This window comes from Chaetomium strumarium (genome assembly GCF_033439665.1).
Source record: "Chaetomium strumarium strain CBS 333.67 chromosome Unknown B0T15scaffold_5, whole genome shotgun sequence".
NCBI classification, from domain to species: Eukaryota; Fungi; Ascomycota; class Sordariomycetes; order Sordariales; family Chaetomiaceae; genus Chaetomium; species Chaetomium strumarium.
In genome coordinates, this window is record NW_026944433.1 from 2,554,076 (window position 1) to 2,569,691 (window position 15,616).

The 15,616-nt window shown below is 58.6% G+C and overlaps 2 protein-coding genes across 2 annotated transcripts; both read right to left on the reverse strand.

The window, feature by feature from the left end:
* Nucleotides 1-1,653: 1,653 nt before the first annotated feature.
* Nucleotides 1,654-8,377, reverse strand: B0T15DRAFT_250356 (uncharacterized protein). The gene is made up of 2 exons (XM_062863166.1): nucleotides 2,705-8,377; nucleotides 1,654-2,646 (listed from the first exon to the last, which is right to left on the reverse strand). The coding sequence occupies exons 1-2, from the start codon at nucleotides 8,241-8,243 to the stop codon at nucleotides 1,874-1,876; spliced, it is 6,312 nt and encodes a 2,103-aa protein (XP_062720446.1). The 5' UTR covers nucleotides 8,244-8,377; the 3' UTR covers nucleotides 1,654-1,873.
* A 1,781-nt stretch (nucleotides 8,378-10,158) lies between these two features.
* Nucleotides 10,159-14,780, reverse strand: B0T15DRAFT_250353 (uncharacterized protein). The gene is made up of 2 exons (XM_062863165.1): nucleotides 10,473-14,780; nucleotides 10,159-10,421 (listed from the first exon to the last, which is right to left on the reverse strand). Exons 1-2 carry the CDS (start codon nucleotides 14,510-14,512, stop codon nucleotides 10,397-10,399), a joined length of 4,065 nt encoding a protein of 1,354 aa, XP_062720447.1. The 5' UTR covers nucleotides 14,513-14,780; the 3' UTR covers nucleotides 10,159-10,396.
* Between the last annotated feature and the right edge of the window lie 836 nt (nucleotides 14,781-15,616).

The window sequence follows — 15,616 nt, forward strand, 5'->3', positions numbered from 1 at the left end:
TTCACTCTCACCACTCCGGACGGCGTGACGTTACATACTTGACACATACTACCGCTCGGCTTGTACAACCAGCACGAAGAAGAACTTGTCAAGCAATCCGACCATGTTGCTGTCAGCATCGCCGATCGGACGTCGTTCAGGTTGCTTCGTGATGACCCCGACGCACTGCTCGTGCTATATCTCCACGGTGCCGGGGGCACGCTCGCGTCGGGATGGGGACCGGCCAGCTACCGGGCCATGTATACCGGAGCGCCAGACAAGATCCACACCGTCGCGATTGACTTAGTACCGCGGCTTCGGATCCAGCAGCGGCTTTCCCTCGGAGGCGGGCCTCCTGACAGACGCGGCCACTCTCGCGGAATGGGCCATGCGCGACCCCGGGGATCCCGCCCTCACGCATCGTCCTCTTCGGCCAATTCCTGGGCACCGCAGTGGCCATCTCGCTTGCGCACTACTACGCCACCATCACATCACCACCACCACCACCAAGCAGCCCATCGTCAACCAACCCAATCCTCTTTGCCGGCATGGTCCTGGTCGCTCCGTTCGCCGACGTCGAGCACCTGATCTCGCACCTACCGCCTCGCCAGCACCGTCCCGCTGCTGGGCCCGCTCGCGCCGTTCCCCCGGCTCCTGGCTTTTCTTCAACACCCTCTCATCCTGAGCACGTGGCCCAGCAGGGAAAAGCTAGTTATCTGATTTCATCCGCGTGTATGAAAGCATGCCTGACAGCAATAGCAACACCGGCGACAGAAACAATGGCAAAAGATCGAAATACCACATCACCATCATCCACGCCGAAGACAACTCTCAAATTCACTACCTCTCTCGCCTTCTTCACACCTAGTACCATCATCTCCGCCCTCTCACTCCGCCCATCCGTTACTGCCAGGTGGTGTATACCAACAGTACCCCAGGTAATCTCACTCAATTCTAACCGCGGGCCGATGAGCTCGCTACAGAAACCCCCTCCTTGTAGCGCCGGCTCCGAGCACATCTAGAAAGAATCCCATGCATCCTCCGAAATATACTGAAAAAGAAAAATAAAAAGGATATGTCCACTAGTAGTACATACATACAAGAAATAAACAAGTTGCCATAGCTTCTTATGTACCTATGTAGTAGTTCAGCTCCCCCCTTCCCACATGGGTGACAAGGGAAATCTTTTATGTGTGTGTGCGTGTGTCCGCATTTTGAGTTGACTGAACAGAAGATGAAATTAACAGTGAGATACAGCCAAATGGAGATGGGGAGACTACAAAGCGTTTTACACAATGGGAGAGGTACAGAAAGTTTGTAAACGAAAAGAAGAAGCAGACCGAGAGAAGAAAGGGAGGGAAGGGAAAGGGAAGTAAGGGAATGCCATGTCCGCCAGCTCGCTTATGCGCCTTATGGTTACCTAGGTATTGTATATACCTCAGGTTTGTGCGCATGCCCTTCCCAAAGCCAGCCAAGGGAAGGAAAGAAAGTATGTGCAAAGATCTTAACCCCCAACGGGGTTAATAAGAACAGAAATGGATGACAACAGTAAGAAAGGTGGTGCCCAGCCGGCTTCCTAGCACAGGCGGAGGCGAGGTCGATCCTCCGGTTATCCAGAGCAAGGTTATATAACTCAGTCCTCCCATCCGTAATCCCCTCCTTTGCATGTATGTAAGAATGTACTAGTACAGTGGTATACGAGGTTGGTATATCCAGACAAGACAGAAACTGAAGTCGCCAGTTAAAAGGGATGGAATCAACATCGAAACATTAAAAACGAAGAAAAGAAGAGAGCAACAAAGGAAACCGAACGCCATGGTGTTCTGTGTGGTATGTGGACGTTGTATACCCCTCCCTGCCTTAACCAGGGGAGGCCTCAGCGCACTCTGTTGGGTTACTCCTCATCGAGCCCCGCCAACCCGCCTGTGCCACTTCTCTCCCGACTACTCTTCTTCCCGAGCCTGAGCAGACTCAGCCTCTTCCTGACACTGCCCACCCCGTGGCCCACGATGGAATGACTACCCTGTCCCGGGCTCAGCACCTGTGTCTCGTACACCCTCGGTTGATGGCCCTCCTTCTCCGAGATGACCACCGAACTGTTCCCCGCGCTGACATCAGTAACCCACTCCCTGTTAGGGTTGCTACTGTTGCCGCTGGTCTGGCTGCCGGCCGTCCCGTTGCGCTTGGCCTGGTGCAGTGGCCCTATTCCCCCGGCTCTGCTGGAAGCGGTACCGGCATCAGCGGTGGCTGTGTTGATCGGGGGCAGGGTGCGGAAGAAAGACCGCCTGTGGTTCGCGATCCCGGTCCCACCATCCTTGGCGGTGGACGGAGTACCGTTGACCTTGGCGGGTTCTTCCTCGGGTATTGTGGCTGGGGTGTGGTCTCCGTTGACCTCCTGCTTCTGGGCTTGGTCCTTCTTACGGCCGCCCAGGAAGCTGAGGCGGGCGCCGCGGCCTTGGCGGAGAGAGACGGGCTGCGGCTGCACGATGGTGACTTCCTCCGGCACGTTGACGGAGTTGGACCGGGTGATGGCCTCCCTTTGGCGGGGCACGCCACCGATGGTGGAGGTTGGAGAGCGCTGCCATGTTGGCGAGGGAGCGGTGGTGTCGCGGATGGGTTGGGCTGGGGTGAAGACGGCGATTTCCGGCGCGTAAGTGGTTTCGAACACTGGAGTGTGTCAGCCGTTTTCTCTGGGTGCACACATGGGGCTAGCATGGTTACTCACATCGCTGAAGATCCTCGAGGTGCTTGGTGAGGGTCTCATTCCCACTCTTCGCGAACGTCGCCAGACACCGCTTCAGCATGATGGCGTGGTCCACAAGCGCCATCTTGATGGCATTCTCCTGCGGATCCAGCTCCGGCACTTCCACCTCCTCATCCTCCAGCTCACCGCCCCTACCTGGCGAGCCCTCGCCGGTCCTCGACATGCCCGGGATCAACTCCCGATACGCCACCACGCTGTTCTCGGAGTTGGGATTCACGCTGATGCTCACAGCATCCACCAGCAGCTGCGCCGCATCGCTGCCGGCCTCGCCATCGGCAACCTTCTTCTCGAGCGCCGACATCTCGGCCGTCTTGCGCACGATGCGCTCGAGCGCCGTCTCCTTCGCCGAAAGCCGCAACTCCTGCACCGACACGATCTCGCTGCGACGCAGGATCGTCGGGAACGGTTCCGCCGTGGTGTACACGATCTTCTCGGCGTAATGCTCCGTGACGGGGCCCGTGGTGTGTCGCTTGGAGCTGACCGAGAAGCTCTGCGGGTGCGCCGACACGAGATAATCCCGGATGACTTGCGGCACTCTCGCGCGCTGGAAGACGTGATGGCCCAGGTCCCTGTGCGGGCTCAGCGCGGAAACGACGAGGAACTGGCCCTCCACGTCCTCGATGTGGTCGCTGGTGACAATGCGCGCCGACCGGTACATCTCCTGCATGCGGTCGGTGAAGCTGGACGTGCGCTCGGCGGGCGAGCCCTCGAAGACATACTCCTTATCTCGCACGCTGGTGGGGAAGCCGAGGCCCTTGAAGGCGACCTTGAAGTACTTGGGCACGAGCTTGTCGCTCTTCGCGATTGTCTCGTAGATGGTGGCGATGGCGCGCTCGGTGCGGGCGAGCTTGGCGAAGTCGAACGTGTTCGTCTCGTACTGCGCCTGCAGCTCCTTGTACGCGGCCAGCGCACTGCTCCAGGCTTCGCCGTCCTCAAAGTGCTTGATCATGTCAAAGTAGATGCGCTCTTTCCGCTCGAAGTGGCTCTGGGCCGGGAACTCCGGGTCTTGAAGCGCGGGCGTCGTCTTGAGCGGGTCCCAGTCGTACAGATCCGCATGAAGCCGAAGGGCCAAGCCGGCCTCCGCATGATTCCTAGCCTCAACTTGGAGGTTCGCCAGTTGGTGCACATAGCGGATGAAGATCTCCTCCTTCTGCATATCTCGTAGGAACTCCATCAGCCGTAGGCGGTGGATGAGGTGCGACGCCTCTCCAGACCCGTCTCCGCTGTGGACGGCCACCAGCAGATCCAAGAATACGTCCACCGTGTCGGTGAGCTCTCGCAGCGCGGCATAGAGCGGTTCGTCCTTGATCTTCGCCAGCGGCTCAAACCGATCCAACAGCTCGCCTACAAACAGTTTCTGCAGAATGCTCTCCGTCAACGGCTTTGTCTTGAAATAGACATCCAGACAGTCGATCAACTCGGTCTGGATCACCGACAAGTCCTCGCTGAGCGTCCACTCGCTCACGATCATGGTCTGGAGCACCTCGACCGCCATCCTCCGGAGGCCCTCATGCACGCTCAGACACAACTCGACGATCGGCCCCACCAGCGTCGGCACGTACTGCACCTGGTACCCGCCCATCTTGGACAGGCCGTACCTCGCCCTCTCCTCGACAGTCGTGTCCCAGCCGATAGCCTCCCACGTCTTCCGGAGCAGCTCGGCGCCATGCTCCCTCACATCGCCCGCGATCTTCCACACGGCCCGCCTCTTCTGCTCCGGGAAGGTCTCCAGCGCGAGCGAGGGGCTGCCCACGAGCTGCAGCAGCGTGGTGAAGAAGAGCTTCCACAGCTCTGTGTTGAAGTTTTCCGCCTCGTCCGGGTCCGGGAGGAAGGACTCGAGAAGGATGCCGGCGAGATACTGCAGGGTGCGCATGGTGGATTTGTGGTGGAAGATGTGCACGCTGAGCCAGTCGGAGGGAAACGTCTCCCCCTGGAGGATGCTCATGTGCACGCGCAGGCAGTTCTCGACGACCACGTGGAGGTCGTCCTCGGCCAGCTCGAGCTGCATGCCGCTGGGGGAATTGGACAGCGCGGAGAGGACGGCTGAGAGCTCGATCAGGGCTTCGTCGAAGACGGCATCTCCGGCAATAGGCTTGGTGGGGAATGGGTATGTGGTCGGGAAGAGGAGCGAGAGGCGGTCCTTGGGTCTTTTTGGGACGGCAAGGAGAGCGAGGTAGGACTGGATGATCTTGGGGATGTAATCGGGGATTTCGGGGCCCAGGTGCTCGATCTGGCTGGCGAGGACGGAGCAGCAGAGGCGGACCTGCTCCTTCCACTGGTCTGTAACCTCGTCGGTGTGGCCCCAGTGCGGCGCAATCCACCTGACGGTGTTAGCGCTCAAGGCGGATCGCTGCTCGGGGTGGGAGAATATGTCGAGCTTGGCGTAGTTGATGATAAGCACCAGCTTGTATAGCACCAGTTTGCCCTTGACTGCGGAGCAAGAATCCATAAAGTCAATAGCGATATGCAGGATCTCCTCCGTGGTCAACAGGCCGGCAAGCTCCGGAAGCCATGTGTGAAAGTGCTGGACGGCAAGGGTCTGGCTGCCCACCAGGACTGGGGCCGAGCTGCGCATCATGGCATCGAGGGCCTTGAAGATGACCCGCAAGTGGCGAGTGAAGCTGCCCTTCGACTCTGTAATGCCAATATCGACCTCTTTCGCCTTCTGCTGGCCCCGGGCGTGCGTGATGAACTTCAGGATGTGCTTCGCGACCTTGAAGGTCGCACGGAGCTTCCTCGCCGTCTCAGGATCGGTGGGCTTGGACAATAGCCGGGTGAAGGATCTGATCAAGCAGGCTGTTGCAAACGGGTAGTTGAACCTGCTCTCAGCGTACTGGTCGATCAGCGGGGCCAGGTTGAAGCGCCTATCGTGGCAAATATCCAGCACTCGGACGAGTGCGGTGAAGACGAGGTCCTCGTAGTCGTCGTTGCCAGAATACTCGACCAGGATTCCGAAAAGCGCATCCAGGACATCGTTCAGCAACTTGACTACCTCGATCTCGGCAACGAAGATGAACTGCTTCAAGAGGACCGGAATCCCTTCTCGAGACGAATCCTTCCAGGACAGCAGGCCCAACACCACCCTGTCCTGGGAGAACCTGGTGCTGCAGAGATAGGTTTCCACGCGCACCGTGGCGAGCGGCCCTGTCACCTCGGCCTGATGTTCGTCCTTGCCCTTGGCACAGAAGGGCAGGCTGAGGTATCCGCCCTTGCCCTGGGCACCAGGCTGAGCCATGTTTGTGTGCTCATCCAGCTTGTAGAGCAACAATCCGTGTCTCCCGTCGCGAATGAAAGCCTGTTGGTCCCACAGAGGCAGGTATGCTACCGCAAACGGTGGATTGGGCGCGTCAGCGAGATGCATCACCACATGACCCTGGTGCACATCCTGAGGGGTGAGGACAAGCTTAACGGACTGCCGCCATGGGTCGCCGTACTCGGTTACGGCCGTCTTCCAGGTGCTGGTCGGTTCGGCATTTGACGAGGGGTAGATGCAACTGTCGACTCGCTCGCCGTTGGACCTGCGTACCTCCAGGGTGACTTGCAGGTTATGTCCGTGGAGACTGCTCGGAAGCGCTTGTGGGCTGCCGCCATATCGGGACAACAGGGTTTGCCTGTTGAGGATGGCAGCGTCGATTGTCAGGTATATGTCGGAACGCGGCTTGGTCGGAGCACCCGCGAAGCCCATCTTGCTTGTCTTGCTGATATTGGACAGCAATGTTGGGGTGGCTTTGATCAGCGCGTCCGCATCCGGGTTGTTGAAGGCCCGAAGGTGTAGCTGCAGACGCTCTGCCCGCCTCGACTTGTCGTAGTTACCTGTCTTGCTTTCCATGACCTCGCGTATTACCGTGTCCCATTCCTCGCTGTCCTGCCTTTCGGATCCCAGCCGGGCAGAAGGCGCCCAGATGCTCACGATGTGCTCAACCTCTTCGTCCTGCTTCATGACAGCGTTCAACTTCAGCGACCCGACACCGACCATCCTATCGGCCGTCTGCGTGACATGGCCATCGACAGATGCACGCCCGGCCTTCGAGTTGGCCGTACTCGGAGGTAGTCCATCCCTGCTCTCGCCACCTGCTGTGCTCGGTGATACTGCTTCTTCCGGCTGCTCTGAGAGCGAATCAAGCCTCGTGTTGCCCCTCGAGAAGGCGGACCTCGTGCTCTTGCCCGCCCACATCAGACTCCTACGGACTGATTTGCCCCCGGCAGACAATGGCGGCTTTGAATGTTCTTTAGACAATGGCGGCAGGCCCTGCGACCCGGTTCCGGACCGGGAACTGGGCTTAATTGCGATGACTGGCTGGGCTGCATGGATTTTGACTACGAGAAAGAGCTCCGAGTCGACTGAGGAGACATCGCCGATCTCAGCCGCGGTCAAGTCGGCGAAGAGAGTGCGCATGTGGGCGTTCCGCGCCAAGTGGACCATTTGCCCACCAGGCGGCATCTCGACGATGTAATTTTCCGATATGGGCGTCAGGGGTCCTCCGGCGGTCTTGGTGGCCAGGTATAGCACCAGGGTAGTGGCCTCGGTGGAGGCGCCAGCGAAGCCCTTGATGTCTACGAGCAGGTGGTACAGCGCAGTCAGCTCGACCGCATGAGTCGGGGTTTCGTCGAGGAGGCTCATGATGGACTGCAGTTTCGTTATCTCCACCACCGAGTCATCTCCCGTGAGCACTCGGCCGCGCTCGTGTGGGTCGCGGACGATTACCTCCCCACCGCATAGCTTGTTGACACGGACCAGATCCCATACCGTCTTTTCTCGAAGGAGCTCGTACTCCCGTGCCGTTAGTACGTCGTGCAGGAATTGCTGCCGCGCTACGTTGAGCCTAGTTGTAAGTCGCGACATAGTATCCAGCTTGCTGTACTGCCGCGACAGCAGCAACTCGTGGAGGTTAGTCGAGTGCCATTCGCGGAGACAAGAAGCGATCTCGTCAATCAGCGGCTCGGAGGCAGAAGTAGGGGTCTCGTCTCCGATCTTGAGCATGGGTACAGGCGCAGGCGGGCGGGGGGCATTGGGATCGCGCTTCATGGGCAACGAGAGTTGGCCTGGAACGCCATTGTGCAAGCCATGATGTTCCCTCCAGCCTTTGGTTGGGGTCTTCTGGCGGCCTTTCCTCCTCTTCTTTTCAGCATTGTTCCCTTCTATCCCGCTTTTTGCTGAGTCGGCTCCTCCCAGGTGTGGTAATGCTGACGCATCCTCGCTCTCGACGTCGTTGTCATCCGTCTCGTCGGCTTCGCCCAGGACCTCACGGATTTCGACGCAGCTGCGCGGGAAGATGCCGCTGAAGACACGGGCCTCGAGGGTCTGTCCCTTGACGCTGGTCAGTCCCGCGAGCAAGCTCGGAGGGGCTACCAGGTACCCGCGGAGCCAATTGCCGTCGGGGGTCTCCTCGATGATGTACAGCTCGTCACCAAGCTCGAGCGGGAGGTCGGCGGGGCTCGAGGCAGCGAAGGGGTAAGTCGCTATGGCGAAGGCGATGCGAGGCAGCGGTTGCCAGGGCATTTTGTTCGGCAGGGAGGCATCTATGATCGATTGTCGGATCGGACTGCGCCGTCGGTGGTACCACGAGCGGGTCAGGCGTTGAACCTGGAAGGGAATGGTCTTAGATTCGGATGCGCTGTCAAATAACCTCGACCGACGTGGTCGGGTAGGTTCTGGTCGTTCCGCAAGTGTCGGCCAACGCGACGGGCTGCGGTAGCCGCAATGGGAGCGAGTGCTATGATATTACAATCGACTCGATTTCCGTCTTCATCAGGGGCCGTTGCTTTTCCTCAAGGATAGTCTCCGCTATCGATCGTCGTATCAGGTGTACAGAATCTTCGACACGGCGCTAGCCGTGCAACAGCGGCAATGCAAGAAAGCTGCTCGTTCCCGTTGTCAGCTTAATTTACCGATCGGGGGTGAGGCTCTCCAGTGAAGCGGGTCCGCCGAAAGCCAAGTTGAAGATCAAGAATCAGAAACCTTGGGAACTGACAGGAATCGAGACACCCAACAACGACCGTAATCTGAGTAAGCAGAACGGCACCCGGGGTGCCACACAAAACGAAGGTATTACTTCTGAAGCAAGAGTCTGAGCGGGGAACGTGGTGCCCGACTTCCTCCAAGTTGCATCGAGAAAAAGTGGGAGGGGAAGAAGCATCGCAATCGCAGCTTCCAGACTAACGCAGGGGCCGCGTGTGCCTTCGCCAATTGCAGCGATCCCACTCAATTGAGCAATTAGCTTCGACCACATCTTATCGAAAGCCATGCCATTACTTTCGGTTTCACCCATGGCGAAGCATTCGCCCTCCCCATTCGTGTCGAGGATGTTGCTATTTGACATCAATCGAGCCTACTACGCATCTCTCAACCCGCATTGGCCTGGAGTTGTGCAATCCGAGTTGCAGGACAGATCTGGTGCCTGCCAAGACATTTGTTCAGCACAAACGCACAAACCTCTGGCCCCACCACTGCAGAAACCCCACAGTCCCTGAGCCCACTTCCCAATATGGTAATGAATTGTAAACATGCAGTGTCACCGAAGCAAGTTGCACAACTCATGGCACCAAGCTTATACTGGGCTTATAACGGGACTAAGTGCCGTTGAAGAGGATAAGTTACTTGCGGCAGTGTGACGTCTCGCATCGCTTCAGATTCAAATTAACACCTAATGCAAAACAGACCCCCTTTCCAAGAAATCAACAGCTCCTGTGCTATCAACACTAGCAGTGTAGCCACAATTAAGCGGAATTAACCGCGATACCATGGCTGTACAATACGTACCGAATACATATTCGTAAATACATACATACCACAAGACATGGTATGTTAAGCTTATGATGCCCATGTGCAGCACAGCAATCGCTGACAATGTCGGAAAGAATGTCATCCCGAAACAAGAAAATGCCCGCTCACACGATAGAGTTACAGCGAAGCAGGCACATGGCGGGATCGGTCTTAGTTTTGTTATACTTGTCAATCGGGAACACTGTGGTATGGAACCTGCCTTGGAGCTGACACCCGCCTCCACCCAACGATACCTCAATTGAGGGAGGCTCGAGGGACGGGAACATGTCGATGAGAGAATGCCGGCTGCAGTCAACAACGCTCCATGAGGCCCCTTGTTATACCACACTGGCGGTAGATTGCGCAGTTCACATCCGCCAGCGGCGCGGGCCGAGCCTCGTGGGCCCTTGGCCATGCTTCCCCGGTGCCTGTGGTCGAGGTGCAGTTTACAACCCAGATATAAATGGCAGGAACTGTGTTAGGCAGAGAGAGGATGAGCGAGTCAATAAGTACTGTCACATCTTGATGCAGTAATACTACTACTTCAAGTCCAAATCTTACAAGTCATTCAACTATCGCTATGCATAAGGTACTAGGTAGGCTAATGTCTGACCATACAAACAACCTAAGAGACAGAGACAAAGGAAACCATATCTGCCAAAACAGCATACACAACATCAGGACTCGTCCTCGGTACATCCCAGTCATCATCAACAACATGTTTCTCATCTCCCACATTACTATCATGCTCATCATGAACATGAACATGAACCTGAACATCCCCCACGTCCAACCGCTCACATCTCATAATAATCCCAACTCCTACCAAGCTCGACGCAGTCCAGTCCAGTCCAGTCGACGCAAACAGACAGACTAAAAAGAAAAAGACCCTAAAACCAGCCCCCACAACTCCCACTGGCCCCCTTCCCCCCTTTCTTCCCCGACCCCGACCCCATAGCCGTAGGCCTGGCCGCCTTCCTACTACTACTACCCTGCTCCTCCACGGGCACAGACACGGTGATGCGCACCGTCTCCGTCTCATACACCGTCTCCTCGACGGTCTGCGGCACGGCGGTCACGACGGTCGAGACGGTCTCGGTCTCGGTCACGACGCTGACACGCACCGTTTCCGTGAGGGTCTCAAACACCCGCACCGTCTTGCGCTCGGTCACGAAGGGGCCTGGGATGAAGACGGTTGATGATGATGATGATGAGGGAGTTGAGGAGGAGGGGGTGGGGAGGAGTTCTTCTTCTTCTTCTTGGTTTTCGAACTCCTCTGATGAGCCAACGCCCATGTCGGAATCGGAGTCGACGGCTTCGCAACTATCGACCGGCTCCTCAGGCTCGGTGGGCTCGGGCGGCACTGCTGTCGGGGCGGCAGAGCACTCTTCATCATCGGCCGAGGGGACCTCGTCGACAGCGGCGTTGGCTTCAGCGTTGTCCAGTTTCTCCGCGGTGGTCTCTGACGCAGGTGAGGCCGGAGGCACCGAACCCTCCAACTCCGCGGCCAACTCTGAATCGCTTCGCTCCTCGATCGCGGCCGCTGAATCTTCTACCTCGCGCGGAAGCTCAGAAGCATCATCAGACTGCTCATTGCCGAGCGGCAATTCCGAAGCTTCGGCAGGTTGCTCCACCTCAACAGCTTCAGCCTCCACGGACCCGGGCACTTCCTCCATAGGAATGGACGTAGGGAGCTCCAAGCCTCCGGCAAGGATGTCAGCCACAGGCGAGAAGGCGAGCGTGTCCGTGTGGTCGACCGCGGGGATCTCATCGTCGCCAGAAGCCTCGTCAGCAGTAGGTGCCGCAGACTCAGGCTCCGCATTCTCCGGAACCTGCAGCACATCTTGCCCCTCCACCACCACGACCTCCTCAGCCATGGAAGGCGCCCCCTCCTCCTTCACCTCCTCAACATGAACAGCCGGAAGCGCCGTCTCCACCGAAAGAGGGGATGACACATCCACAACCACATCCACAGCCGGTGGTGCAGCCTTCTCCCCCACCATCATCACCACCTCCTGCCTCGGCTCCTGCATCTGACCGTGGTACCCATCCCCATTCCCATTCCGCTGATATCCATAAGCCCCCTGAGCCTGCACCTGACCCCCAGCGGGAGCGGGTGCCGACATCTGCACCACCCCCACCCCGACCTGACCCTGCCCCTGCTCCTGCAAAAGAAGATACCCACCACGCGCCTTCATCATCACCACGAGGAACACGCACAGCACGATGATGGCCACGTTCTTGGGGTCGCGCAGCAGGACCTTGAAGGCCTCCATGAGCAGCTCGACGAAGCCCGAGTTCTCGTCGAGGAGGACTCGGGACGGTGATGGCGGGCCACGCTTTTCTGTACTACTGGTAGTGGTAGTATTTTCGTGTGGGCTGTGGTGGTGATGATGATAGTGGTGGGCATCGGTGAGCATCGGCGGTGGGGAAGTACTAGTACTACTAGTAGTAGTAGGTGCCGGCATCAGCGCGTGGGAGTGTGCAAAGAGCTGCTGCTGTTGCTGCTGCTGGGGATGGTGGGGGTGATAGTGGTGTTGTTGTTCTATTGGTGCTGGGAGCGGCTGGGCGGGTACGAGCTGGGTGCTTGCGGCGACGGGCGGTGGTGGGGGGGACTGTGCGGGCGGGGGCATGTCGCCGTAGATCTCGCGAAGGCGCTCCTCATCCCGGCGACGGCGCTCTTCGGACGTGTCGATCGGCTCGGTGAGCCGCGATACAGGCCGAGATGCCGCGGGCGTTGCTGCGCGTACCAGGGAGTTGGAGGCGGATGGAGTGTCTGCACGGGAGTGCTCGGGCTCGGAGTGGTCCCTATGTTGGCGGCTGGATGTACGGGAGTCCCGCTCGGGTGTGGGTTCACGCTTCTGCTCTTCTGATTCCAGCTCCAACTCGCGCTGCTGCCGCTGCCGCTGCTCTTCCAAGTCGAGCTGAAGCGTGCCGAGCTTCTCTAGCTCGTTCTGCAGTGCTGAATCAATGATGGGCTCGACCTCGACATCGACCCGCTCCATCTCCTTCCAGCAGGCCTCCCAGGCTCCAGCCCTCATAAGCCCGTTGCTAGCGTAGACCTTGATGCGGAACACCTTGCCAGGACCGAGATCACCGTACCTGATCTCGTTCCGGCACGTGTTGCACCAATGCCTCTTCTCCTCCTTTGTCCCCTCCGGCTGCGACGCATAGTCATCGTCGCTCTCCTCTTCCTCATCGCCCATGAAGTTCGCCGGCCCGAGGTAGTGTCCGCACTCGAGAATCCGGGCGCGCCGTCGCAAGGGTAGTTCAAGCGCCTCGAGCAGCCGCTCCTCGAGCACCTCGTAATCGTTCTGCGGATGCGGCAACAGGATGCCCCGCTCGAGCACGGTATCGCCGACGCGGTCCTGCAGCTGGCGCCACGAGTCGCGAAGAGTCTTGAGCTGCTCCGACGGCTCGAACGTCGATCCGGCTTCGTCGATGGGCTTGCCGTGCAGCGCATCGAGACTGTTCAGCACGTCACCCCACACCCACCGCAGCGGCAAGAGCGTGACGTGGAGCAGCACAAGTGGCGCTTCTTTCCGGCTCTTGAACCGCGGCGGAGTGGATCGGCCTTTGGGAGAGTACTGGGCAGACGCGATCGGGCTGCTGACTCGGGACATGGTCGGAAACCCGCTAGATCCGCCGCCGTGGCGCTTGCTGGATCGCGGAGAGCTACCGTTGAATACGGATGGCGTGGGGGACGACATCTGCATGGCGCGGATCTCTGACGGTGTGCGGAAGGGCATCCGGCTTTCGCGGCTGGTGGGGACAAAGGGGTCTTTGTCGTACTGCGAGAGGCCCGAGATGGCAGACAAGCCCGACATCACTCTGTCAGATTGCCTGCTGGAGGAGGCAAACGACTCCCGGCGCGACAGGTTCTCCTCAGCGTGCAGCGTCTTGACGTCGTCCATGTCGTGCGGGTCAAGCGAGTACACCGAGCTCCGCGCGCTGCGCTCACTAAACACATCGTCGTCGTTGTGGGAGCTGTTGCCGCCGCCCTCATCGCTCGAGGTGGAGCGCGACGGGATGTGCCGCACTTGCGATTGGGACGATGGGCGACTCGGGGTGTGATGCTCATCGTACACAGCTGCTGCCTCGGCGGCAGCGTCTGGAACGACGTAGGTGTCCTGCGAGCCGGTGCTGAGGAGCGAGTTGTCCAACCCATTGTCCTCTTGGTGTTCTGCCCCGTGCCCACTGTTCCGCTTCTCAATCCTGGCTATCACCGCGCGCGCAGCCGCCTGGATGAGAGCCTCTGTTCGCAGTGAGGCTTTCCGGTCGACGGGCGTGAACTCTCGATGGCTGCAAGCCTCTGCCTCAGCATCCGAATCCGTATCCTCAGTCGGTTCCGGAGCGTCCGCCTCGCCGACCGCAGGGTCACTGGCGGCCTGAGTCTCAGCGGCTGCCTCTACCTCTGGTGGTTCGGTGGCTGACTCCCCAGAAACGGTATTCTCCTGTTGCTCGGCTTCGACCTCCGGTGACTCCGTGTCCTCTTCTTGCGTACCACCCTCCTGATCCTCGGACTCAGGGACAGCCTCCGGAGCCGCCTCCGGTTCCAGACTTGGGTCCGCGGCTGGCGCATCTTCGACTGCTAGCGTGTCGTCCTGTTCCTCTGCCGGCGCTAGTGCTGCATCCTCAGGCGCTGGGCTGGCTTGTTCTTCGTCGGCGGGTGTGTCGGCCGGTGGAACGTCCTCGACTCCTTTTGTCTCGACTTCCGGTTCCGATGCCGGCTCATCTTCTGCAGCCTCTTCCCCTGGTGTTTCCGCTTCGACGTCTAGAGAAGGAGATTCCTGCGAGTCTTCGGCAGCGCCGGCAGCGCAATCCTCGATCGGCTGTTCGATGTCATTATCATTTGCTGCACCGTCGGCAAGCGGCTCCTGGGCCTCGTCGGCCGAGGGCGGCACTTGCGTCGCCAGAGTTTCGTCCTTCATTGGTTCGCTTATCCGACAGGAAGGGTCGACATAAATCTCGAAGTCCCGATCCAGATTTGGCGCCTTCCGCGGCATTCTGAAGAAGAAGAAAAAAGTTTCGGACAAAGCAACTCGGTTAGCAAGGTTCGTTGTTTATACCAGCGCCATGCGCGCCCTTTGGGCCTCCTCCGGGCAACGAGTCTGGCGCCAATGGGGAGTGGGGAGGCTAAAGCAGCGATGCGCTGGCAGTCAACCGAAACGAGGGGGGCTGACGCAGCTTGTTTTGGCGGTGGCCGCACCCGACTGGTCTGCAGTGCTCAACAACCGCAGGGGGGCAGGGCGGTGACCATGCCATGTTGCGCTGCGACAGGAGCGCAGGGCCAATTGTGCGTCGAGTAAACAAGCCGTTGCTGGGGGGATGGGCCCCGCTGCTTTGCTTGGCGGTGGCCGCCGGTGGAGGCAATGCTGCAAGGTGGCCCTGCTGCTGCAAGTCGCAACGGCAGCCCTTCCGCGACTGCAGATCTACAGTAGGAAATAGCCGCTTTACCGACTCGGTCGTGTGATGACGATATCGCAGCTGTGTGTTGAATCTCCGCTGAGTTTGAGTGCGTTGAGCGGCGCGTTCAAGGCCTTGTTAGAGTTCTACGGACCCCTTATACACGGAGCGCCCAGCATGCAAACATCAAATCAAAAGTGATACGAGCGACGCAGATAAGCGAGCGACGCACTTTCAGTGCGACGCGCCTCCTCTAAACTTTTCCACCAAATACCACCGCAACAAGCCATGCGTAGCCCCTCAAAAGAAGCCAGGCTTCTTTTAGCCCTCGAAGCTATCAAACAGAGCGAGAATCTCAGTATCCGGGCGGTAGCCAAGCTATACAACGTTCCAGAAGCAACGATTCGCCACCGGCGCAAGGGACGTGCTACAAGACGCAATGTTCTAGCCAACTCGCGTAAGCTTACGGATCTAGAAGAGAAGTCAATAGTTTAGTATATAACTAAGCTATCTATACGCGTATTCCCACCTAGATTAAGTGGTATAGAAGATATGGCCAACCACCTACTATGCGAACGCGACGCGCCCCCTATTGGCAAACGCTAGGCTTATAACTTTGTCAAACGCCAGCCAGAGCTCCGTACGCAGTATATATATAAGTACGACTACCAGAGGGCTAAATACAAGGATCCATAGGTCATTAG